The 24,029-nt window shown below is 38.0% G+C and overlaps 1 protein-coding gene across 2 annotated transcripts in view; it reads right to left on the reverse strand.

Moving 5' to 3' along the window:
• Positions 1–2,301: 2,301 nt before the first annotated feature.
• Positions 2,302–24,029, reverse strand: part of MARCHF6 (membrane associated ring-CH-type finger 6) — a 65,660-nt gene continuing 43,932 nt past the window's right edge. Inside the window, exons 18-26 of one of the 2 annotated variants that reach the window (XM_079794855.1) lie at positions 23,652–23,789; positions 22,207–22,411; positions 20,040–20,109; positions 16,683–16,879; positions 14,423–14,557; positions 11,894–11,983; positions 9,578–9,710; positions 8,133–8,268; positions 2,302–6,021 (exon numbers count right to left, since the gene is read on the reverse strand). In XM_079794855.1, the coding sequence (XP_079650981.1) occupies positions 5,931–6,021; positions 8,133–8,268; positions 9,578–9,710; positions 11,894–11,983; positions 14,423–14,557; positions 16,683–16,879; positions 20,040–20,109; positions 22,207–22,411; positions 23,652–23,789 (1,195 nt within the window). In that variant the 3' untranslated portion in view covers positions 2,302–5,930. The remainder of the gene's footprint in view (positions 6,022–8,132; positions 8,269–9,577; positions 9,711–11,893; positions 11,984–14,422; positions 14,558–16,682; positions 16,880–20,039; positions 20,110–22,206; positions 22,412–23,651; positions 23,790–24,029) is intronic. The other variant, XM_079794856.1, reaches the window with a different exon arrangement.

Raw genomic sequence — 24,029 nt, forward strand, 5'->3', positions numbered from 1 at the left:
ACCATCAGTATTTTCAATTTTAGCCTTTCTAATAGATGTGGTGGGATCACATTTTGTTTTTAATGTGCTTTTTCCCAATGACTAATGATGTTCAACAGGTTTGCATGTGTTTATTTGCCATCTGTATACCACTTTAGTCTTTTTAAATATTTGCCCATTTTTAAATCAACAAGGTTTTCTTACTATAGCATTTTTTTACTTATCTGAATGCATGTACTTTTTTAATTTAAACTTTTTTATAATATATTTTTATTGGTTTCAGAGAGGGAAAGAGAAACATCAATGATGAGAATCACTGATCAGCTGCCTTGCCTTCTGCAAGCCCCTGCCTGGGGATCAAGCCCACAACCCAGGCATGTGCCCTTGACCAGAATCGAACCTGGAACCCTTCAGTCCGCAGGCAGACACTCTGTCCACTGAGCCAAACCGGCTAGGGCTGAATGCATGTACTTTATCAGAAATGTTTGGCAATTTTTTTCTGCCACCCCATGGCTTGTCTTTTTGTTCTCCAAACAGTATACTTCAAAGGACAGGTATTTTCCATTTTGATCAAGTCCAAGTCATCAAATTTTTCTTCTACGGGTTGTGCTTTTGGGGTTGTATCAAAATCTGTGATTAACCCCAGGCTGAACATTTTTCCTTTGTTTTCTTCCCGAAGTTATAGTTTGGAGTTTTATACTTAGGGCTATAATTCATTTTGAGGTAACTTTCACATATGTTGAGATAAAGATCTATTTTTAATTTTGCATCTGGATGTCCAATTATTCCAGCACTGTTTGTTCAACTTTTGTACCTTTGACAACAATCAGCTGTCCATATACATACGGGTTTATTTCTATACTGACTCTATTCTGCTCCATCAGACCAATGGATTCATGCAGCCAGCAGAAGGGGTTCATCCGTTTGGGCAAAAAACAAAGAAGTGAATGAATGGGCTTCCTGACATAAACCTTTCTGTCCTACAGAAGTTACTGAGCAAGCAAGCAGCAGAAAGACACAACACTGTTACCTATGTAAAATAAAATTTCAAGATGATTAAATAATGTAAAGTGCCAAAAGGGACCCCACCCAGGTTACTGGCTCTTGACATATGGTTTTAGTGAAGTGTGGGACTGAGTGGAAGTAAACTGCAGGAGGTTGACAGGAATTGTGAGGGTGTGGGGGAAGGGTGCCTATATATACCAAACTAAGAACATACCTAGGTCATCAGACTCCTCCCAGGTAGACCCTTTATCTGTTCCTTGTGGCATCTTATGCATATCTCTAATAGAATCTTTTGCTCCTTTTTCTGTTCTTTTCCACTCTAACTGGACTTCTTGAAGGCAGACCCAATGCCTCATTCAACTATAGTGTTGAGTACAGTGCAAGGAAACAAAACAGACACCAGAAATACATGTGTACGTGGTGGCTGGGGCTAGGAGGGGAGGTTACCTTCTCAGATCCTTAATCCACTTGTGGTTTGGGTTCTATGTTTGCATCAAGAGAGGCTGCAAACTGCAGGGGGGGGGGGGGGGGGGAGGGGAGGTTAATGGCCACTTCTGAGATTCACCATGCAATTTCCTTTGCTGTAAAAAATCAACTTCACAGAATTAAAATTCAACTTTACCACCACTGCATTTAAAATAAAAATGCACTTGATTAAAAAAATCATAGGGGGGATAAATGGTATTGGACGGAGACTTGACTTGGGGTGAACACACAATCGGGTACAGATTATGTGCTGTAGAATGGTGCACCTGAAACCTGTGTAATTTTGTTAGCCAGTGTCACTCCCAATAAATTTAATTAAAAGAGAAAAAAACATGGGGAAAAACTGAACCTAGAAACAAAGAAAAATTAGAAACAAAAAGATCTCTTCATACAGCACAGTGAGGAGGAAAAAACCTCATGGAACCCTTTCCTTTTTCTCTGAGACTTACGGTCAATTACATAAAATGGGTTTGATTGGTTTTACTCTATCCAAGCAGCTACCTAAAGTAGGCAACCTGGTGCAGCTCTGATGTTCAGTCCTTGTAGCTGAGGCAAAGAGGTGGGTGGCACAGACGAGGGCCTTTCTTTGCTCTTCCTGGTGGAGAGAGTCTATTACAGTGAGGGAGAGAGGAGAGGAGGGGTGTGTCCTCTGCCACTATCATTTTAAATTTATACTTAGAACAGAGGGGCTATCATCACATGTAACGAATTATTTTACTTTCATAATTATGTTAAATGTATCTGGATTATCAACTTATGCTAATAATACACACTTCTGTAACTCTCAAGCAATCTTGAAATAAAGCAAAAACCAACAAGGAAAAAAAATACTCGACTACAACTAACGTTCACTTTATTCAATCTTGTTCTCTCAACTCAGAAGACAACAAATGACCACATAAAAAAAGGGGAACATTTCAGAATATATACATAAAATTGGTCTGGGTATCTAAGATGTTTGCTTTAATAGAAAATTGGTATCCCAAATAACAAAGTGTTCTACTTAGCTTCTATAGTAGTCATGCCCAGGCTTTATAGTCACTACATATTCATTGAAGGTACTATATTACTTCCATGACTAAAAAATGAGGCACTCATAAGACAGATAGAAATGAAAAGATATATACTGTCTATCTTCATGCTGTATTAATGGTTTTATTTGAAAGTAGCCCTTGCTCATCCTGGCTGTTTAAAAAAATAAAAAAAGACATAGGGCAGTAAATGGGGTGAAGGGAAAACATCTGCTTGAGGGAGCAAATTAAGTAAAAAGATCCAAGACAGCTCCAACATTTCAGAGAATCTCCACAAATGAGGCTTCAATAATACTTTAGTGGTAAGGCATTTCACTTTTGTCTTTTTTTTAATTGTGACTCATTAGATACCATTCTAAAGGAGTATTTTAAACACAATAATTTTATAATGTAAAAAACTTATCACGGTAAATAGAAAGCTTAAAATAATCCTGAACATGAGAATAAGAAGCTAACTTGTGACATCTGTGCCCGTGTTCTATACTGGCACTAGTGTGTGTGTGTGTGTGTGTGTGTGTGTGTGTGTGTGTGTAAACGCAATACAATGTAGAAATGTCCAGTGCTGCTTTGCATTGTTTTAAAAAGTCATCAATTCATCCTAAATTCAAGAATTAGACTTTAATGACAGCATTTTGCCAATACAGATATTACATATCTAAGATCAAATCATTTGAGAAAAATTTACTTTCTATTACTTGAATAAGGGAAAGGGGAAAAAACACCAAGGCAAGAATCCATAGTAATAACAGTTATATTAAATGTTGAAATAAAAACTACTTTTGTTTACATCTGGAATTGAGATGTCTAATTTCTACTGTTTTCTCCAAAAAACTAACAGGAAAAGATCACCTAAAAACATTTAGCTTTTTTAAAGCTTGCCATACACAAACTTCTCATTGGCATTTTTCTTCAGTTTTCATCTCAACTTTTAGTACTTAGTATTAAGTTTAAAAATCAAACATAATTTGCTAATAATGAACAACTGCACACCTGATACTATGGCCATTTGGTAACTGGTCATGTAAAACTAACCCTAAATGTTGATTTGTCTTCAACTTCTAAATAGTAAAAATAAAGCAAAAAAGTTTTCTCTCCTAATTAACTTTCTTGAAGACTGTTTAAACCCAATGTAAAATGAAGTAAAACTACACTATTATTAAAAATAAATTCTACATGAAGGGCAGCAATACTAGCACTTTCTGAACTAGTTATTTTAAATATTTGTAAGACAACTGGCTAAGAAAATCTTGATGCTATCCATGTAAAAAATAGTAACCAGCAGATGCGTTCCTTAGGAAAGTATTCATCTTTTTGAAAACAGGACAAAGCACAACTGGAAAATTGGGGGAAATCATTACAGAAGACAAGTTATTGCAAGTGAAATGGAGGGCAGCTTTTTGGCCATATATATATATATATATATATATATATATATATATATATATATATATATATATATTACAAAATATCTAATAAGATTTATTTAAAATGTTGTAGAATAACAATTTTTAATCTTTTGCGGTATCTGCCTATATCTTCCTGGTAAAACGGATAAATATGTTCTAATGACTTTATGTCAACATCTACAAATTCTCTGAAAATTTCAAAATAAACTTAAATTAATATAATCAAGTTATATGCCAAATTTGATAGTTTCTCTATTTGTATGGACATATACCATGACAGGTGGCAATGTGTTTTAAAATGCTCATTTTTTACAGTAGAACTAAATTTCTAAGTGAAGGCAGGGCTCGCAAAGACCTTATTTTAAATACAAGAGAAAGGCCTACTGCAAAGTGCTAAAAAGTATAACACTGAATCCTATGGTAAGCTTTTTATATATATATATATACTGATGTTTTAAAATACAGAGTTAAGTAATTGCTTACCACTTTGGGAAAAATTGTTTAATTCTAAAACCAGAACATTTGCTTTTTATTTTGGTAGTTTATGTGGCTTTCATATTTAAAAAATCTTCAGATTTGAGTTATGGGCTTTAATACTATATGGAAATTCTTACATGGTTTCTGAAGACCTATGCTGTTCATTTTCTCTGAGAACTTTTAGGTTATCATTCAAAAACGAACACTACCCTTAAGCCATGACCATTAAATACTTGGATCATGTGCCTAACTTTTATTTCTCTAAACTTCTACTTGCAGCTTTGGTTATAAGGGAAAAACCAAGTTTATGTGTTCAGTTCTCTAAGATTTTACAGCACATTTCCAATGAGATACATTCCGCACTCCTATATTAAACTGCCAACTCAACCAGATTCCTTCTGGACAAATAAAATCAATTTGATTTTGTTTGTAGTTTTATTCTGTAAATAAAAAATTTTAGAAACCTTGGGATTTATTCATGGAAAACTAGGAGAAATGTACTCCCTAATCCTCACCCAATGATGCACTAACTAGCAGGACTATGTTCTAACCAGTCTTTCCTAATGCTGTCGATCTCAGACCACACACCATGTCTACATTTAAGGAACACCTCAGTCTGTCCCAACTCCAGTAAGATGCAGTGTCATTGGTGACAATATTCTGTAAGACTTATGATCTTACATGACTACTGGCTACTGCTACCTAAACGGAAAAAAAGATAGCTGTGTGGGAAAAGGAGGATGAGGAGACTAATGAAAATCTTCTTTTGGACTTTTTTCCCCCTCTAAGTATAGGCATGCCCCTAACAAGCACAAAAACCCAACTCCCAATGCTAATCACTAGGAATATTAAATTATCAAAATTAAAAATAATTTCCTCAACTAGCACAAGATACTATACAATATTACAAACACAGACACATGAAAAAAAACCAGGCAGTAGAAAATGTACAACAGCTTTGGTGTTATACAAAATAACTTCCAAAAACGATTGACAGTGAAGCACAAAGTTCATGTTTTCTTACCACAGATACTCCACTGCTGATTTCTGTTTCCTTTACGTTCTTGGTAAGGTTTCAACAGCCATGACAGACAGAATGTACAGTTCACTTAATAAGAACTGCTAAGAACACCATGACATTGTGCTCCAGAGACGTCATTAGTAAGTCTCACCTCTGCACTGTGGCTCTGTGGCACGTTTCCTGTCAAGATCACAGCAGGTCCAAAATAAAGTGACAACTAGATTTAATAAATTAATATACATTTGTTTAAAGATGTACAATGCACATTCTGTTTAATCCAAGGTTTTAGGGTATCCAGGAACTTCTATTTACACATATACAGATCTCAGACAGCAGTGATGTCAGAAGATGCAGGAAGGCAGCAACTTAACCTGCTGCTCTCTCCAAATGCTGAGAACACAAGTCAAATATATTTAACTTAAAAAAAATGCTGAGAGATCACTGGAGAAAATCTCCAAAGAGAGAAGTCCACAGAAAAGGACACGTAAAGGCAAGGGGAAGGTCAAGGTAGTTGAGACAACCACTTTATTCTTGGGACGACTGTGGAGGTGGCGAAGATGTGCCTTGTTTGCCAGATTTCCGTTCATAGTTCACAAGGCGTTGGCCCACAAGGTACCTAGGATGTAAAAACAAGGTAGTTACTCTCTTATATGATCTCACATATTGAAACATACTTCTAAAAAGCAGTCAGTGATCCATTTCTAAAAATGAAAAATCAGATCACTTCACTCCTACTTTCACGGTTAGGTAGGTAGAAGGGAAGTCTAGAATGAACACCTGCCAAAGGCACAAAGGGGCAGAAGACCTTCCCATCGGTCTTCCTATAGCAAAGACCTGAGCGGCACAGGTCAGAGGCCTCAGTGTGGACAACGGGGCACGTGCCCCAGTCTGTAGGTTAGGGCTTCTCGTGAACTCATACACTCAGAGGCCCGAGGAGGGTAAGGCAGAAGAAACTTACGCAGGGATTTATCTGTATGGACCGTATTTTATGAAGCAGCTTAGTGGGCAGATCTGAAGAAACGGACTTGAAATACAACAGTCAGAAAGCTTGGTAGGGAGGACTTACCCTAACCTTTTTAGTAGAACCTGAACAGCTCTAGCTCTAGAGAAAAGGAGATATCAAAGGACAATGATTTCAATGATATCAAATGGGAGATGATAGAGAAGTGAGTGTATGCGAGTGACAGAAGGTAGGGGGGTATGGTCCAAGAGCAGAATATGAAGTTTTCCTAATTCATATGACATGCTGACAGGGAGGTTATGGCCAAGAGTGCAGGACAGTAGACACAGAGATAGAAGTAACTGTGGTTGAAATGACAAGGCTGGAGGTCCTCCACCAGAACACTACAGCCCATGACATCAGCCGGGGTTGCTAAAAAGCAAGCAGTGATTTGCCTCACTAAACTTGAGGAAATGACCTCAAGCTTAACCCCTGGAAGCCTGTGAGTGACAAAACTGAATGGCAACAAGCTAGAGGGGCAGGGTACAAGTGTGCAAGTACCATACCATTTGGAAGCATCGATGGCAGATCAAGGAATGCCCAGTAAGACCTTGCCAAAACAAGTGAAGTGAGAAAGCAGACTCTCATCACTGAAACCTCCTCCCCCTTCTTTCATGTCTGAAAGACTTTGTACTCTGATCACCTAAAAATGCACTTGTGTTTTCCACTGTCAGTATAGGCTTTGGAGAAGCCCTGAACACTCTAAACTTAAAAAATAATACTCTTAGGAGTCCTCAGAGTAAATAAGGTGAGCATATAATTTGCTGTCCAAACCGAGGGTTCTGTTAATGATGACATGAAAGCAGCATGTGTAAACTGGGACTCTCCCAGGCAAACCAGGACCGATAGCTATAAACTCACTTTTTTTTTTTTTGCTAGACAACATTGAAGCAGAGCAAGACTCAGCCTTCTGTGAGGACATGGAAGGTCAAATGGCTGCTATCCTTGGCTGTTCTCAATCTCTCAGTGAGGTAAGGTCACAGAGTTTTCTCAAAACAGAGGCTCGACACATTTGCAGTAACCTTGCAGCCTCCCTCAGCAGTGGTCAGAGTAAACTAATGGCCCTTGAATGCAAAAAAGGCTTAGGCAGGTACTGCAAATTCCTAACATAGATTTCTTTATATCTCAAACTATTTTATATCTTGTCAAATCAAAGCATCTGAAAACTCTGAAATGAACATTAAAAAAATCTTCCTCCTCACACCATTTTCTCCCAGTCTTTTCATTTTTCATGTACATCAGCGATTTTCAACCTTTTTCATCTCATAGCACACATAAACTAATTACTAAAATTCTGTGGCACACCAAAAAAGATATAATTTTTGCCGATTTGACAGAATAATAGGTTTAATTTTTATTCATTCACACCAAGTGTTATTATTGTGTTGGCTGTTGTCATTTTTTTTACTTGACAATCTAAGAAAAAAGAGGTTAGTGCCCCTGACTAAATAGTCAGGTATTATATGTTTTAAAAATTCCTGCAGCACACCAGTTGAAAATCGCTGATCTACATAAATGACAACTCCATATTACTAGCTGCTCAGTACAAGTCTTTAATAATGCTCTCTCACACCCTCATGCAATGTTACCAAATCCTATTAATTCTACCTCAAAATACATCCAGAATCTGAGCAGTTTTCCCTTCTGTGATTCATCACATTAGACACAAACATTAATAAGTGAGAAATCTTAATGAGAGTGGCTAAATTATGGAAGTCCAGACTTACTTGTCATTTTTAATATGTTCATAAAGGCGCTTAAACTGGCGGACCTGGAATGACAAGATCCCCATCAATACCACGACCATCAGTAAGAATGGATAAATCCGCCTGTGGACCAAGTTTTGCATTTCCGCAGTAACACCTGTAAACCAAAAAAGGAGAACTCTAAGTGTATATGGAATGGCAGTGAAATAAAAATATGTCCTTTCACGAAGAAGAGGGGACTGGTCGGTGATGCTTAATTAAAACCTGTCGCATATAAAATGAAGTGAGTCAACAAGTGAGGTCAAACTGGATCACTAGGAGGAGCCTTTGAAGTAAGCCTAGGAGCTGGATTATGTTCTAAAGGCCACAGAGGGACCAAAGAAAGGATGTTCATTGAAGAGAAACAATGAGACTCATCCTTTCGAAAGTCACTGTGGCCGCAGTGTAGACAACGAATTAGTTGTCAAAGCAGGGAAACTAGACAGGAGGCTGTTGATGTTAACGTGAGAGATGATGTGCAGCTCAATGAACCATGGGTAAGAGTGCCAGAAATGAGAGAATGAGTTTCATATTTCGGGTCAGTGGGACTTAAAAGACCATTTGAGTATGGAGAGCAGAGAGCCTCAGGTAACATGAATGCCCTTCAAGGTTTCTGAATCATGCAACTTGATGAATAATAACACTAGTCAGTATGAGTAAATTCATAAGAAAAAGATTTAAAGGGGGAAACTTTGTGCTTATAATTTTGAGCACATGCTGGGTTTAAGTTCCTGTGGGGGTTCGTCAGTATAAAACTGATCATTTCTAGTTGATGAATTGTCACAAATTAGCAACACCTCTTGGGTTTTCCTTTTATGCTAAAGAACATTTTAAAATTAATTACAACATATCCTTAATTTTATAAGTATGTGATCACAGCACTTCTAGTTAGAAGACAACTTGAAGGAAATGTGTTCTTGCCTATTTTGGGGAGAGTGTAAATGTCAATACTTTCTCATCTGCCTAGAGAAAAACAAAACTGCACCAAAGGCTTTATGATCCTCTTAATCTTGCTCTGAGTAGTCAAATTAAGGAAAATTGTTTTTTGAAATCATTGTTTTAGCTGGGTTTATATATACAAATAAAGCATTTGGGGCCAGCCAACCTATGATACCAGAAGTGACAATAATGTAACAATGTCTTATAAAGGTGCTCTCTCGCCGAGCCCGCGTGGCTCAGTGGTTGAGTGTAGTAGACCTATGAACCAGAAGGTCACGGTTCAATTCCTGGTCAGGGCCATATCCCCAGGTTGCAGGCTCAATCCCCAGTAGGGGGCATGCATGAGGCAGCCAATCAATGATTCTCTCTCATCATTGATGTTTCTACCTCTCTCTCCCTCTCCCTTCCTCTCTGAAATCAATAAAAATACATTTAAAATAAAATAAAATAAAGGTGCTCTCTCAAGTCCCCCAGCCAGCATTACTCACCTAGTAAAGGAACAATGCCAGACGCGATGATATAAGGTACACACAGGGACAGCAAGAGCACAGAAATCACAGGCGCTGCCAGCTTACGAATGATATAGTAAAGATCAATGTTTCGGATGCCATTTGCATAAACCTGAAAATGGGGGGAAATATGAGGACGAGGATACAAAACAATTCCTCCAAGTTTACAGAGTAATCTCTACTGAATCCATGCCGCAGGGAGTTGAATCTACCAGTCACAAAGGATTCAAACGGATTATTTTTCCAAAGTCAAGGCAAATTCTGGAATACAAACATAAGTGTGGTACCCACAAGTTTTTAAAGAAATGCATTTACCTCTTTATACTTTGCAATTAACTCTGCTAAGATATGAAATAATAAGACACTAATCTAGAATCATAATTACACTAGCCTTGATCTATACAATACCAGATGGCATCCAATAATATTAGTTTAAGACCATAAAAGTAACTCTGTAATCATGTTACCATTTAAGACTGCATTCATTTTATCTGAATACTAGAGGCCGGGTGCACCAATTCGTGCACAGGTGGGGTCCCTCAGCCTGGCCAGACCAGGAGGGGAAAAGAGAGGGACTGCAGGAGGTTGGCTGGCCACAAGGAGGTTGGCTGTGAGAGCACAGTGACCACCAGGGGGCAGCTCCTGCATTAAGCATCTTCCCCCTGGTGGTCAGTGCGCGTCTAGCGACTGGTCATTTGGTTGACCGGTCATATTGGTCGCTTAGGCTTTTATATATATAGATAAAAAACCATTATAAAGAAATTGTTTCTGAAAAACTTGTATAAATCAAATTTTAACAAACCAAAGGTACTTTACGTAAAAATGTAATATAAAATTATTCTACAGTGAGTATTTTTTAATTCAAAAATTTCTAGAGCATTTTCATAATCTTACCCAGAAAGTTCTACTGAATAGTACTGCAGAGGAAAGAGTAGATGAGAGAGGGAAAACCTTGGGAATAATGGGAAACAAAGATGGCATGCAGAGGAGGACAAAATGGCTAGAGTGGTGTTCCTGTTTTTCCCTAGCACTTCAACCTCACCTTGCCCACAGTCACACCTCAAGGTACAACTCACTCCATCCCTCAGGAGAGGGCCAGAAAGAATGGCCAACTGGATTAACCCCCTAGAGGTAGCTTCTAATCCCAAAGAAACCTGGTTAACCCAAATGCATTTACAGTCATATTGTAAGGCATCCTAGTGTTTCTCAACCATTTTAAACTTACACATATGTATGAGAAAAGAAAGCAACAGAGAGCAAAATATTACAAAGATCAACAGTGCTTCACAGCCTCCAGCAGTGATTAAACCCTTATTCTCCATTCTCCTTTGCAAGGGCAAAGGAGTCTTACCTGGAGACTCTAGAGTGTAGTGGCCCGCACTCCTACCATGAACGGATATGCTGCCATGCAGTCCACAATCCACCTCACTTTGGAGCACTTACAGAGTAAGCCCACACTTAAGTGATGCATGCAAACACACAGCAATTCCCTGTCTCTCCCCACCCCCACAAATCTCCAGGTATAGGGATTTTTTTTTATTACCATTTTCTTGTGCAGACTGAGCTGGAAACGACTGTCCTTTATTTCCTATACATAAAAAGTAGGTGCACCTTTATTGCTACAGAATTGTAACACTTTATTTATTGGGCGCTGGATAAGAGGTTTGTCCACAAGAACATTTTCTAGATAACTAAAACTTAATTAAGCATCAAATCTGTTTTGTTGGCTATTTTAGATAGAAATCTTCCTAAAATGAATTGTATATTTCCTAGTCTTATTATCAGAATACAGAAGCACAATCTCTTTTTCAAGGTTTTATCACCACAATGACCTTATTATCTGATGGTTTCATAACACTCTTAGGGGCTACATAGCTAGAATATTTTCAAACAGCACTAATTTTGTAAATCTATTATTTTTTTCTGCCTTTTATTTGTTGCCTCGAACAATAGCTTTTTCCCTACTACAGGCTTAGAAAACTAAACAACACGCCTCCATCAGAACTCCTGTCCTGAAAAAAAGCACAATGCTAATTTTTGTCTTTACTTTGGATAAGGTTCTAGGAACTTTAAGCTCCTGGTTAACCTTTAGATAAGAGAAGTCTTAAGAGTGGAAGATGAAAATTCATGATGATGAAAGAGCAAATGACTCCTCCTTTTTAAAAAAAGAGTTATATATGCTCATTAAAAAAAATGTAGAAAACTCAGAAAAGATGAAAGAAGAAAAATGAGTCCCATCAGCTAAATATAATCATGATTACTCCCAGTCTTTTTCTGAAAAATGATTTTACTTACCTGCTCAATCACAGTTTTCAACCACCACTGAGGACCCATCAATGTTATAGCTGCAATGATTTTGGCGTGCAGGACTCCAAGTGCCCAGTCCTAGGTTAATAAAAAACATTTAACAGATTTTTGCTGTTATTTTTAGCAGTAACCCAACATAGAGGCTATATAATTTTCTTAATTATTTCATTTCAAAACAGAAGTCCTACAGGATGAGTTAAAGAGTTTTACAGAAGACTAACATTATGCTGGAAAATACAGGAATTCTTTTCCTCAATGACTCAAGTACAACATTCCTATCAAAATCATTCTTGTATCTTTCAGAAATTTACTTTATTTTCCCAAGAGAATTAGGAAAAGCATAACATTAATGGAGATGTCAAGGAACAAATAAATAAAACAGTGCCATGACTTTATTTCATCAAACTATTCTTAGGCTGTTTTATTGGCGTTAACTGAGCTGACTATATCAACATGTGGAGCCATATTTGGCCTAAAGAAACCACCCAAAGGCTCCCAGGCAGCTTCTAGCTTGGTGCCTTCACAGCTCTGCTGAATTGTTACTGGAACCTCCGCTGCCACCCCAGGCTCCTCCCTGTGGGAGATGCCTCACTGAAGAGGTCCACAGATCACTGAGATTCAAGCTCTTTCAAGACCCACTGCTTTCCAGCGTTTTCCCTCAGCCAGAATACACCACACTAGTTCCTCTGCTGCATTCTTCAGTCTCCCACAGATCAGCAGCTGCTTGATGCAGGAAAGGCAAGGAGCTTAGAGTCAAGAACGAAAAAAAAAAGCAAGTTGTTCTGTTTTCAAAGTTCAGGGTTTTAATATTAAGGACACCATGCTGCACATGTCTGTGTACAACTTGTTTTTCCCTTATTCAAAAACATACCTGAGCCCTGCCAGACAGCTCAGTTGGTTAGAGCATCATCCTGATACATCAAGGTTGTGGGTTTGATACCCGGTCAGGGCACATGTACAAATCAACCAATTAATACATAAATAGATGTTTCTCTCTCTCTCTCTCTCTCCCTTCCTCTCCGTTCCCTCCCTCTCGCTCTCTCTAAAATCAATACATAATTTAAAAAAACAGCCCTAGCTGGTTTGGCTCAGTGGATAGAGCATTGGCCTGCGGACTAAAGGGTCCCAGGTTCGATTCCAGCCAAGGGCACATGCCCGGGTTGTGGGCTCAATCCCCCCCAGTAGGGGACGTGCAGGAGGCAGCCAATCAATGATTCTCTCACATTATTGATGTTTCTATCTTTCTAGCTCTCTCCCTTCCTCTCTGAAATCAATTAAAAAAAAATTAAAATTTTTCAAAAGACATCTGAGAGATACGTATATCAAAACAGACAGTTCTACTTCGTTCTTTTTTTAAAAAAATATTAATGATTTCAGAGAGGAAGGGAGAGGGAGAGAGAGATGGGACATCATTGATTGGCTGCGTCCTTCACGCCCTACACTGGGGATGGAGCCCGAAACCCAGGCATGTGCCCTGACTGGGAATAGAACCCATGACCTTCTGGTTCATAGGATAATGCTCAACCACTGGGCCATGCCAGCCGGGCTCTACTTCATTCTTTTAACTGCTACAATAAATTCCAAAGTAAAAATGTACTACATTTTATTTATTCATTCTATTAATGGACATCAGAGTTGCTTCTAATTTTTTTTGACATTATAAAAATGATTATAAAAATGATATAGCAGCAGAAAAAGCCTTGTTCTTGCCTCCTCCTACACTCACGTGTAGTAAATGTTTCTTTGCAGCAGATTCTGAAGAGGAAAACTGCTGGGTCACAATATATAATCATCCTTGAAATTGGATAATTTCAAATAATTCTCCAAGGCAACGATGTTGGGTACTGTCAAGATCACAAGAACACACATGTAACTGAACAAGTTGCATTTACTACTCATTGAGGTGAGGGAAAACACAGAATGGGGAACTGGAAATGCTTAGTAACCGTGTTACGAAGGGCCTGATACAGGATTTCAGCTTATGTGAGGTGATTTGGGAAGGATTTAAGGAAGCAGGGCCTTGCTCTGTGGCATATGTTATCAGAAAGCAGAGGATCTATAATTGGGTATCTTAATAAATCAGGCTGAGGGACAGTCTGAGGCTAAAACTGTATTGGTAATGAAGCAGCAGCCAATCATGTTTGCTGGGACTGGGGATATTGGTCATTTTTGTGGTTTGGACAATACTCATGTTTTACCTGTGTTCAGACATGATTACAGCAGGGGTCTTGTTTTGTCTTGATCCATCATGGTCAGAGTGACCTTATGTAATGCTGACATTCTGTAAATTGTTGATGCCCAACAGAACACCAAGGCCTAGCTCATAGTGCCAGGCCAGCTCCTGGATATTGAGCTGCCTTGTTTTTTCACAACGCTGCATCCTGTATAACACTAGGAGGCACATACTATCTGTTAAGGAGTCTTTATAGACAAATGCTTAAAATCATTTTAAAAATTAAGGATTTGTCTCATGCCAAATCTGTATAGAAATATCATGTGCAAAAGACACGCACTTACCTGCCATGGGTAAAAAAGGGGAGTCTGATCCAAGGGAACCCTCAGGGGGGCAACAATAACCAGCTCAAACAGGAGTCCTAGAAGGAGTGGGACAACTCCGGCCAGCAGCACCGCAACTATCAAAGTCTTCATTATCTATTAGAAACAAAAGGCCATGTCATTAATGAGAGTCTTTCTGACTTTTAGCCAAGCTCTTCATTTCATCTGGAAGTTTTTCTTCTTTGCCCTTTTGTCTAACAGAATGAATACATTACCTTAAACAACTTACACATACTGTATGCTACATTTTTAAATGAGATTTGAATATATGACTATAAAAGCTCAAGCTATAATGGAAACATATTACTATGCTTTATTGCTACAAAATTATAGAAATTTCATTTTATTACATACTAGAGGCCTGGTGCACGAATTCGTGCACCAGTGGGGTCCCTTCGGCCTGGCCTGCAGGATCTTGGCAGAAACCAGCTCTCCAATATCCCCCGAGGGGTCCCGGACTGCAAGAGGGTGCAGGCCAGGCCGAGGGACCCACCAGTGCACAATCGGGGCTGGGGAGGGACGCGGGAGGTTGGCCAGCTGGGGAGGGACCGCGGGAAGGCTCCAGAGTGTGTCTGGCCCATCTTGCTCAGTTCTGATTGGCCAGACCCCAGCAGCAAGCTAACCTACCCAGCGGAGCGTCTGCCCCCTGGTGGTCAGTGCACGTCATAGTGACTGGTAGACCATCTGCCCCCTGGTGGTCAGTGCATGTCATAGCAAGCAGCTGAGCGGCATTAGCATATTACGCTTTGATTGGTTGAACAGACAACCAGACACTTAGCATATTAGGCTTTTATTATATAGGATATTAACTAGGTGGCTGTGCTGTTTTTCTCAATCTCATTCTTAGTAGTAGGCTTTTGTTTGTCCAAGAAAAACTACTGATTGCCCCAGGCCTCTGATCCAATGGTAACCTACCCACAAGCTGACCTATGACTCCTGAGGTTGACTGGTATAGGGAAAGGGCTCAGCACAGTCCTAATTAAGGTAATTAATCAAGATGATCAAAGTGTCTCCATCTGGAACAGTGTGGTCCAACAGAACTTACTATAATAGAAGTGTCCTACATCTGTATTGTCCAGTATGGTAGCTATTAGCCACAGGGCTATATATTAGACAATGCAGCTCTAGAATTTGGACAAAGTTTTAAAATGGAAAAAAAGTATACACAAAGAGAAAATAAGAGATAGGATAAAAGAGCCACTATGAAATCCTGAAAAAGGAATCAGTCTTTAAAAAGTGGCATTGATGTCTGATGACCTCCCTTTTCTTAAGACAGTCTCTGTGAGTACATGTGTTTCAACAACAGTGATAATATGGTGTGCTTGAAGACGCAGTACTTGCTCCTTTAAATGGCAAATTAATGATTTAAAAGAACATCAAATGAAAACTAGAATTAGGTGGTTTCTGTATTTTAAATATAGTTAAGTGTCTCATTATCTTATGAATTAAATAGCAATTAAATCCCTCCACTCATAATATACAATGAATCTCATATTATTTTCTTTCAACATTAATATTAAATAGATATAAACTTTCACTGAAACCAAAATATAAATTCAAATACAAAACAAGAGTTGGTTATACAAATTAAAAGGCATAAGCAGTTACCTACATTACAATCAATAAATTGCCATACTCGGACCATTACTAGTATCTTACAGTGACATTTTCCCCCATCTTTGTGGCAATTAAGTTCTTTATTGAGAGGAAAAATTTCCATTATTTACTACACTTTCACATTAGCCAAGACATTCTTGAATTAGCCATATATTGTGTAATTAAAGGAAACAAATTTATCTGAAAAACTGACTCAATCCTGAAGTTAAGATTTTACATTCAAATAGATCAAAAAATCAAATTTTAGAAAAAAATACCATTAAAGAAAATTTCTACTTAAATTTATTTTAAATTCTACAGAATACCCTTTTCCTTAAAAATATAATCAATCTCCAAACTAAGTTTTCTGATTCTATTATTTATTCAAGAGCCTTACTGGATCACTTAATAACATGATTTTCTTTTATCTTTCAAATACATTTGGCTGTGGTTCTTAGAATGAACTAGAAAGCCACTATCTTAAAAGGACTAGCCCTTTTAATTAAAAAAATAACTCTCTTGATGCTAACAGAATAATGAAGAAACAAAGGTGAAAAGATTTTTAAAAAATAACTGAAAAATATCCATTATTCCTATTAGATCCGTCTTTATTAGAAAAACCTACCATAAGGGACCACTCTTTAACCTTCTGGAAGATCACTCTTCGTCCTTGGGGCATCCAGGCCACCAGCACTGTCACTGCCCTTATGGTCAGCCAGCACACATAGAGACCACAAGCAGCTGTGTAAAGCTCATGAATTTTGGCAGACCCTGTCCAAAACGACATTAACCAGCGGCCAGCAAATACTGAAAATAGAAAGGCTGATAAATAAGACACTTGGCTACAAAAAGAGAACTACAATCTTAATGTTAATGTTATTTTATTGGTATGTTCAATCATTTTAAGTAATTAGTCAAAAGATAACACATTTTGATATATTACTGTCTTCATTAAAAGCAAACAAACAAAAAAACAAAACACCTCACATTTAAAGAATACAATGATCTGATTAAAACACAACCAAAACATAGCTAATCACTGGGGACAACCTCTCCTGTGACATGCATTCTGACTTGCCATGCCAATTACTTGTGCTTTCGGGACTGAAAAAGCTTGAGGAGGAGGTTGTTTTCACTGTTTTTATCACAAAATGAAATCATTATACACATAAGACAAAAGTTAGAAAATTTATTTTCTATTACTTGTGCTGTCAATACTTTTAATATTTAGAAGCATTAAAAATAATTTAGAACAATTTTATTTCAAATGACTGTCTAGACAGAAAACTAAGTTTATTTTAATAAGTGGGTACAACAACATTTGAAAACACAATAACCAAAGAATGTCATCTTAATTTTCTTGGGAAAAATTAGAATCTAAATATACTAGGAACTTAGGAAACAGATTTGAAAGTTGTCTAAGGCAGTGGTCGCCAACCTTTCAGACTTCACAGACCACCAGGGGTCCGCGACCACCGGTTGGCAACCGCTGGTCTAAGGAATAGCCTCAGATACAATTATCATAAATAAACTCTACAATGTACTCACAAAATAAACCTAACTCTCAAGCAAGATCATTTATTTAGTAACGTTCTTTACATGGTTACTTCTTAATAAGGTTAGAAAGAACAGCAAGACCCATATTTACAATGCATTTTTCTATGAACTGATTTATCCTTAATGTAAAACTATCTGTTATTTTTGAATTCTAAAAGGAGCTAGTGGTTGTCCTGAGCAATTTCCATATACTATCATTAATCCTTCTTACAATCCCTCAACATAGCTACTACTTCCATTTTGAAGATTAAGGAACTAGGCTCAGCAATAGAAGCTTGCCCAATCGAGCTCACACAAGGGTAGAGGCTGAATTTGAACTCATGTCTACATGCTCTTGACCACTGAAACCGCAGTCTCCAATCAAACTAAACCAGCTCAACTGTCAAGTCTTACAGGACATAATGCTGATAAACACACTTCTTGGCAGCCTTACAAATGGCTTGGGTGAAAAGATAATTTCATGGCCACTTTCTATTCCATACTTCATAATCTCCTAAGCAAAAGTGTTTTTGAGAGGACAGGGTTAGGTTTCAGTTTGCAGCTACCATCAATTAAACTGCAGCTACAGAAAAGTAATCTATGGGGGCAATAGCATCCTCGCCACCTTAAATGTGTACTATGACACTAAGCATTTCTACGATTAAACATAACTGCATTCTTTCCACTAGATGGTGGGACTGGATTAACAGGGAAATATTTAGTTAACAATCTTTAATGAAATTAAAAGTACTTTTAGTCTCAAATTCAAGTACTAAAACTAGGTTTCCCTCTTGTTAACTTTTTCTTAATATCTCTGATAAAAATGTGAAAATGAAGCATAAAAATGATAAATGTAAATCTGTTCAAAGTTCAAAAACTAAGTTTTCTCAATATGTTTACATTACTCCTAATGATTAAACTTTGTCATTTTAACAGCTGTGATGAGTAGTGAGCTTAAAGATCAAAGTTCTAAAGGTTGAAAATTATTATGCAGAAACAGTAAAAAAAGAAAAATCTCGCCCTAAACCAGTGGTCGGCAAACTGCGGCTCGTGAGCCACATGCGGCTCTTTGGCCCCTTGAGTGTGGCTCTTCCACAAAATACCACATGCGGGCGCGCACGTACAGTGCGATTGAAACTTCGTGGCCCATGCGCAGAAGTCGGTTTTCGGCTCTCAAGAGAACTTTCAATCGTTATACTATTGATATTTGGCTCTGTTGACTAATGAGTTTGCCTACCACTGCCCTAGACCGTTTGGCTCAGTGGATAGAGCATCGGCCTGCGAGCCTAAGGGTCCCGGGGTTTGATTCCAGTCAAGGGCAGGTACATAGGTTGCAGGCTCCTCCCTGGCCTGGGCCCTGGTCCGGCTTGTGCAGAAGGCAACCAATTGATGTGTTTCTCTCACATTGATATTTCTGTTTTTCCCTCTCTCATCCTCTCTCTAAAAATCAGTGGAAAATATCCTTGGGTGAGGATTAAAAAATACATAAAAAGGAAAAATCTTTATTTTTACCAGTTTAAGGTAAATCACAATTGCTACAGATTAGAGAGTGTGTGTGTGTATTTATATTTAGAATCTTCCTTGGAAGTAAAATTTCCTAGTTGCTCCTTCATGGCCTTAGCACTCACGGGAAAACCCAAGTACTTACTAACACAAATTTGATATACAAAATTATATTGAATTAGTGTTATAATCAAGACACTAACTCAGTATACATGTATATGCTTTACAAGAGCTCAAAATTATCTTCCACTTAATGATTATTTAAGTGGCTAACACAGTATCAGTTCAATTTGGAATTTTCTGGCTCTCTATACACACTCACTGGGAGGGTGGAGGCAGCAAGTGTTCCTGCCACTTTGTCACTAGATTTGGGGCCCACCCCCATTTACCCTTGACCTCCAGAGAAGATGACAAACTACTTATATTCATCCACAGCTTCTTAAAAGATTAAGAAATGTTGTTTAACTGAAATTTAAAGTTGAGTATTGGTGAATACCAGACGATAAAAAAGGTAACAGTATGACTTCATAAAGGTCTCTATCAAGAGCATGCAGTGGACTGAAAAGATAACTACATAATGGGAGTAAACATAATTAACACCAAAAGAGTGGCTTGAGAAAATGACTTAAGCCACACAGCTGACTTTTTGAAAGCCCATAGTAATAAGACAAAGTCCATGAAAACTGAGTGGCCACAAGTACTTGACCTCCAAAAATGAATCACAAATTATATCCTGACTTTGTACCACTCTGTTCTAATACAAAGGAGTCCGATGAGATGGAGAACCCTAAATAGATCAATACCCCATATTCAATCAGAAATGAAGGGAAAACTATTTCAATTTTATATCTGATGAATGGTCACATCTCAGCAAAGATAAACCCTTTTAAAACACAGCACCTTTTCATGATGTCATTAGTAGAGAGCTAGGATAAGCTCATACCTGGAAGAGTAAGGCAGATGAGGCTGGCAATCAGTAAGGTTATGCACATGAAGACAATCAACAAAAATATCTGCAAGGCAAAACATGAGAGTGCATAAATGGTTCATATGGGCTACATGCACTTTATGACACCCTTCAAAGAATCAACACAATTCTCCCAATAAAAAGAAATGGTCTGAATTGGTATTTCCAGGGTTCCTCCCGTTTAACATAAAGGAAATTTTAATTGTAAATAAAATTACCTACAATTTCAGCCAAAGGAAAATAAATGTCCATTTTCACATAATCAGCTATATATATCAGCAAGTAACAAGTAAATATATTTTTTTATCAGAGAGCATAAAAATATATAATCAGCTTAAATTTTCCCTCACAATTAATTAACACGTTAAGCGCCCAGCCTGTTTTGTCTTCCAGACAGAAAGTATAGTGTCAGTCACTAGTGACTGAATATTCACTTTTTAAAAATCAAATTCTCAAAAACAACTATTCATGAAGGGAAAGCTATCTTTTCAGTAATGTGCTGCCCAACAAAGGAGCCACTGGCACCTGTGGCCACTGAGCACCTGACACGGGGTCAATGTGCACGAGTAATGGAATTTTAAATTGTATTTACTGTGTGTGTGTGTGTGTGTGTGTGTGTCCTACAAAAAATGTGGTTTTTTTCTTTTTTCAGCTTTATGGTAGTATAGTGGACAAATAAAATTGTAATATATTGCCCAGCCGGTGTGGCTCAGTAGTTGAGCACCGACCTATGAACCGGGAGGTCCCAGTTCAATTCCCGGACAGGGCACATGCCCAGTTGCGGGCTCCATCCCCAGTGCGGGGTGTGCAGGAGGCAGCCAATCAATGATTCTCTCTCATTATTGATGTTTCTTTCTCTCTCTCTCCCCCTTCATCTCTGAAATCAATAAAAATGTTTATTAAGAAATTATAATATATTTAAAGTGTACCACATGATCTGATACATTACATAGTGAGGGAATTTCCACCATTGAGATAATTAACATATCTCTCATCCCACATTTTTGCAAACTGTATTCACTTTTAATTAAATTTAAATGTAAATAGCTATGTGCAGCCATTGGCTCCTATATTGAGAAGATAAAAACAGCACATGTCTCCCTGGGCAGAAAGGTAGTGACTGCTGCTTGCCTTCTACCAGACTGGGCACAAGCCTTCCCCAGCCCAGCAGGCAGAGCTCTGGTGGGAAGACTGAAATGCATAGGCAAGAACACTCCCAAGAGGACACTGTGAGGCTTGGTCAGCTTTCACTGCTTGAGAAACCCATTTGTATATCTCTCTGATCTAGACCAGAAAGCACTTTTTGTCATCCCAAGAGCCTCATCTCTCCCAGTTTCATCCCCCCCAATCTCTCCCAGCTCCCTCTCATCTCTCCGGGCTTTCCTTCATCTCTCTGGGCTTCCCCTCATCTCTCATCACTTGCCTACATTTACCCCACCTTCTCGATACATGTAATTTCCTGTAGTTTCAAACCTACAAGTCTCACCTGCCTCTTGTCCTGACACCTGCCTGAAATGCCCTTCCTCCTTTCCATCTTCCACTCTGCCTGGCCTCCTAGCTTTGAAGACTTAGTTCAGGCATCACTTCCACAAAGATTCCTGAACACCTTCCAAAAAAGTACTTTGTGAAAGTGACCCTGGTGACCCTTGTCAAGAACACTTTTGGTGATTTTGGGGAAATGTCTCACTCAGACCAAACGTCTCTTCCTTAACCAATCTGGTCTTCAGTTTCATCAAACATAAATATAAAATTAGATTACCACTCAGACCTTTAAGTATTTGGGCTAGAATTAAATGGGAGAAAAACATTAAACTGCCCATTTTAGTTCCTGATACATAGTTGAAATGTATCAATAATGTTAATTTCATATTTGCTCTAGAGTCTTTTACTTAGTTACTTTCAAACAGCATGGAGCAATAGCACATGGAATCCAAATTCTATGACCCATCTCTAAAATTTTATAAACTTACCTGACATTAACATGTTACATAATGAATGGACTAAAACATGAGTTCTTATCAGGACACTGTAAGGCATGTTTACACAGATAACTACATGCTAACATCAACAATAATAGCACCAAAATTTCTCAATAGAAATTTGAAAAAACCTTGACTTTTGGTTAAGTCTGTACAGTACCTACCCTGAGTGGAAAATTTAAAGGCCGGCGATAAGGCTGAAAGCCAACAGGCCCTCCCTGCTGAAGTATGGCTTGGTGGGCTGCATGCAGGCCTTCACCCACCACAGGAATAGCGTTGTTATTTCGAGCATGCTGATTATTGTTAACTTGTTGGTTTGCACTGTTCTCATTTTCTTCCTGGTCTCCCAATAAATAGGAATGAAGATCCCTATGGAAAAATTACATCAGTGACAATCCTCACTTCAGGATCAGAGTAAACAGCAGACATGAGATTTACTTTCTTAATACTAATAATTATTTAGGGTAGAAAATGTACCAGCAGAATCTGTACACGGTACTATCACCTCAATTTGGTCTAAATGTTGGTGCCCACCTTAAATTAAACCTATCCAAATTTAATGTTAATTAGTATACAGAATATCCCATAAATTAAATTTATTTTGTTTTCTTCAGTCAATATCTGAAAAGAAATCAGTAACTGGAAAAAAAAAAAAGTACAATACACAAGATACTCTATGTGAACATCTTAAGGAAAAAAACAACTTCTTTTCCTCTCTACAGATGGCTACTGTCTTTGCCGTGACATGTATTCTCAACTAAAACCTCCAATCCAGATTATTTAAGGCAAAAATGAGTTAGGAGGAAAAGGTTCAGGGCAAAACACAGGACAGTTAGAAAAAAATAAATGATCACATATAGCCAAATACATATGCCACATTAAGGTACCTACAGAATGCCGTATATTTTCTGAAAAGAAAAAAATGGTTTAAATCACAAAGATTCAACTTTTAAATAAGTACATAACATATAAAGCTTTAAAAAAATAAATGCAACAATGCTGACTAAATAAATGACCAAAAACCCAAATCTGAGAAGAGCTCATATCAGGTTAAGACTTTTAAAATAAGGGTATATCCCTGACCGGTTTGGCTCTGTGGATAGAGCGCCAGCCTGCAGGCTGAGGGGTCCTGGGTTCAATTCTGGTCAGGGGCATGTGCCTTGGTTGCGGGCACGTCCCCAGTGCGGGATGTGCAGGAGGCAGCTGATCAATGTTTCTCTCTCATTGATGTTTCTTGCTCTCTATCCCTCTCCCTTCATCTCTGTGAAAAATCAATAAAATATATTTATAAATAAAATAAAATAAGGGTATATTGGTTTGTTTTTAATGCACTAAAAAACAAATTTTTTTTACCCTGTGTATGAAATGAACCTGGGCCAGCAGCAAACTTCTGTAAGAGAATAAGAATATGCATACATGCTCCACAAAATGATGCACAATGATTTAAATTTTTTTGTCATTAAAAATTTTAGAAGTATTATATATACCTGCAGATATCACTAAATTATTTCTTATTAAAACTAATTTTTCTTGAGACATGAAACGTACTTTTTCAGAAAGGTCATTAATCGATATATAATATGCCTATGAGTCACCTGCCTGTACTTACAGCAAGTATCCAGCAGTAACGGTCCATGCTCGCACAAGCCCCTTCAGCCACTGCCGTGTGTGTCCCTGTTCAAGTAATGCTGGCAAGACAACCTGAAGCAGAAGCAGCTCAAGGGACAGTTCACTCACCGGAGCATCACTAAGGTAATTACAAAGAGCCATAATCACAATGTGAGTTCTATTTTCCATTATAATTATATCATATTAAACATTTAAAGAGATGACAGTAGAACTCCTTAAAGAATTGAATAAACCCACTCCAGTCTTTATCACCTCTCCTCCAGTTTCTCGAGGCCAGAAAGGCTTCCCCCTCAAACTCCACAAAACTTCCTTACAAATGCTACCAATGACCTTCGTGTGGTTAAATCTTATGGTGAGG

This window comes from Cnephaeus nilssonii (assembly GCF_951640355.1).
Source record: "Cnephaeus nilssonii genome assembly, chromosome: 2".
NCBI lineage: Eukaryota > Metazoa > Chordata > Mammalia > Chiroptera > Vespertilionidae > Cnephaeus > Cnephaeus nilssonii.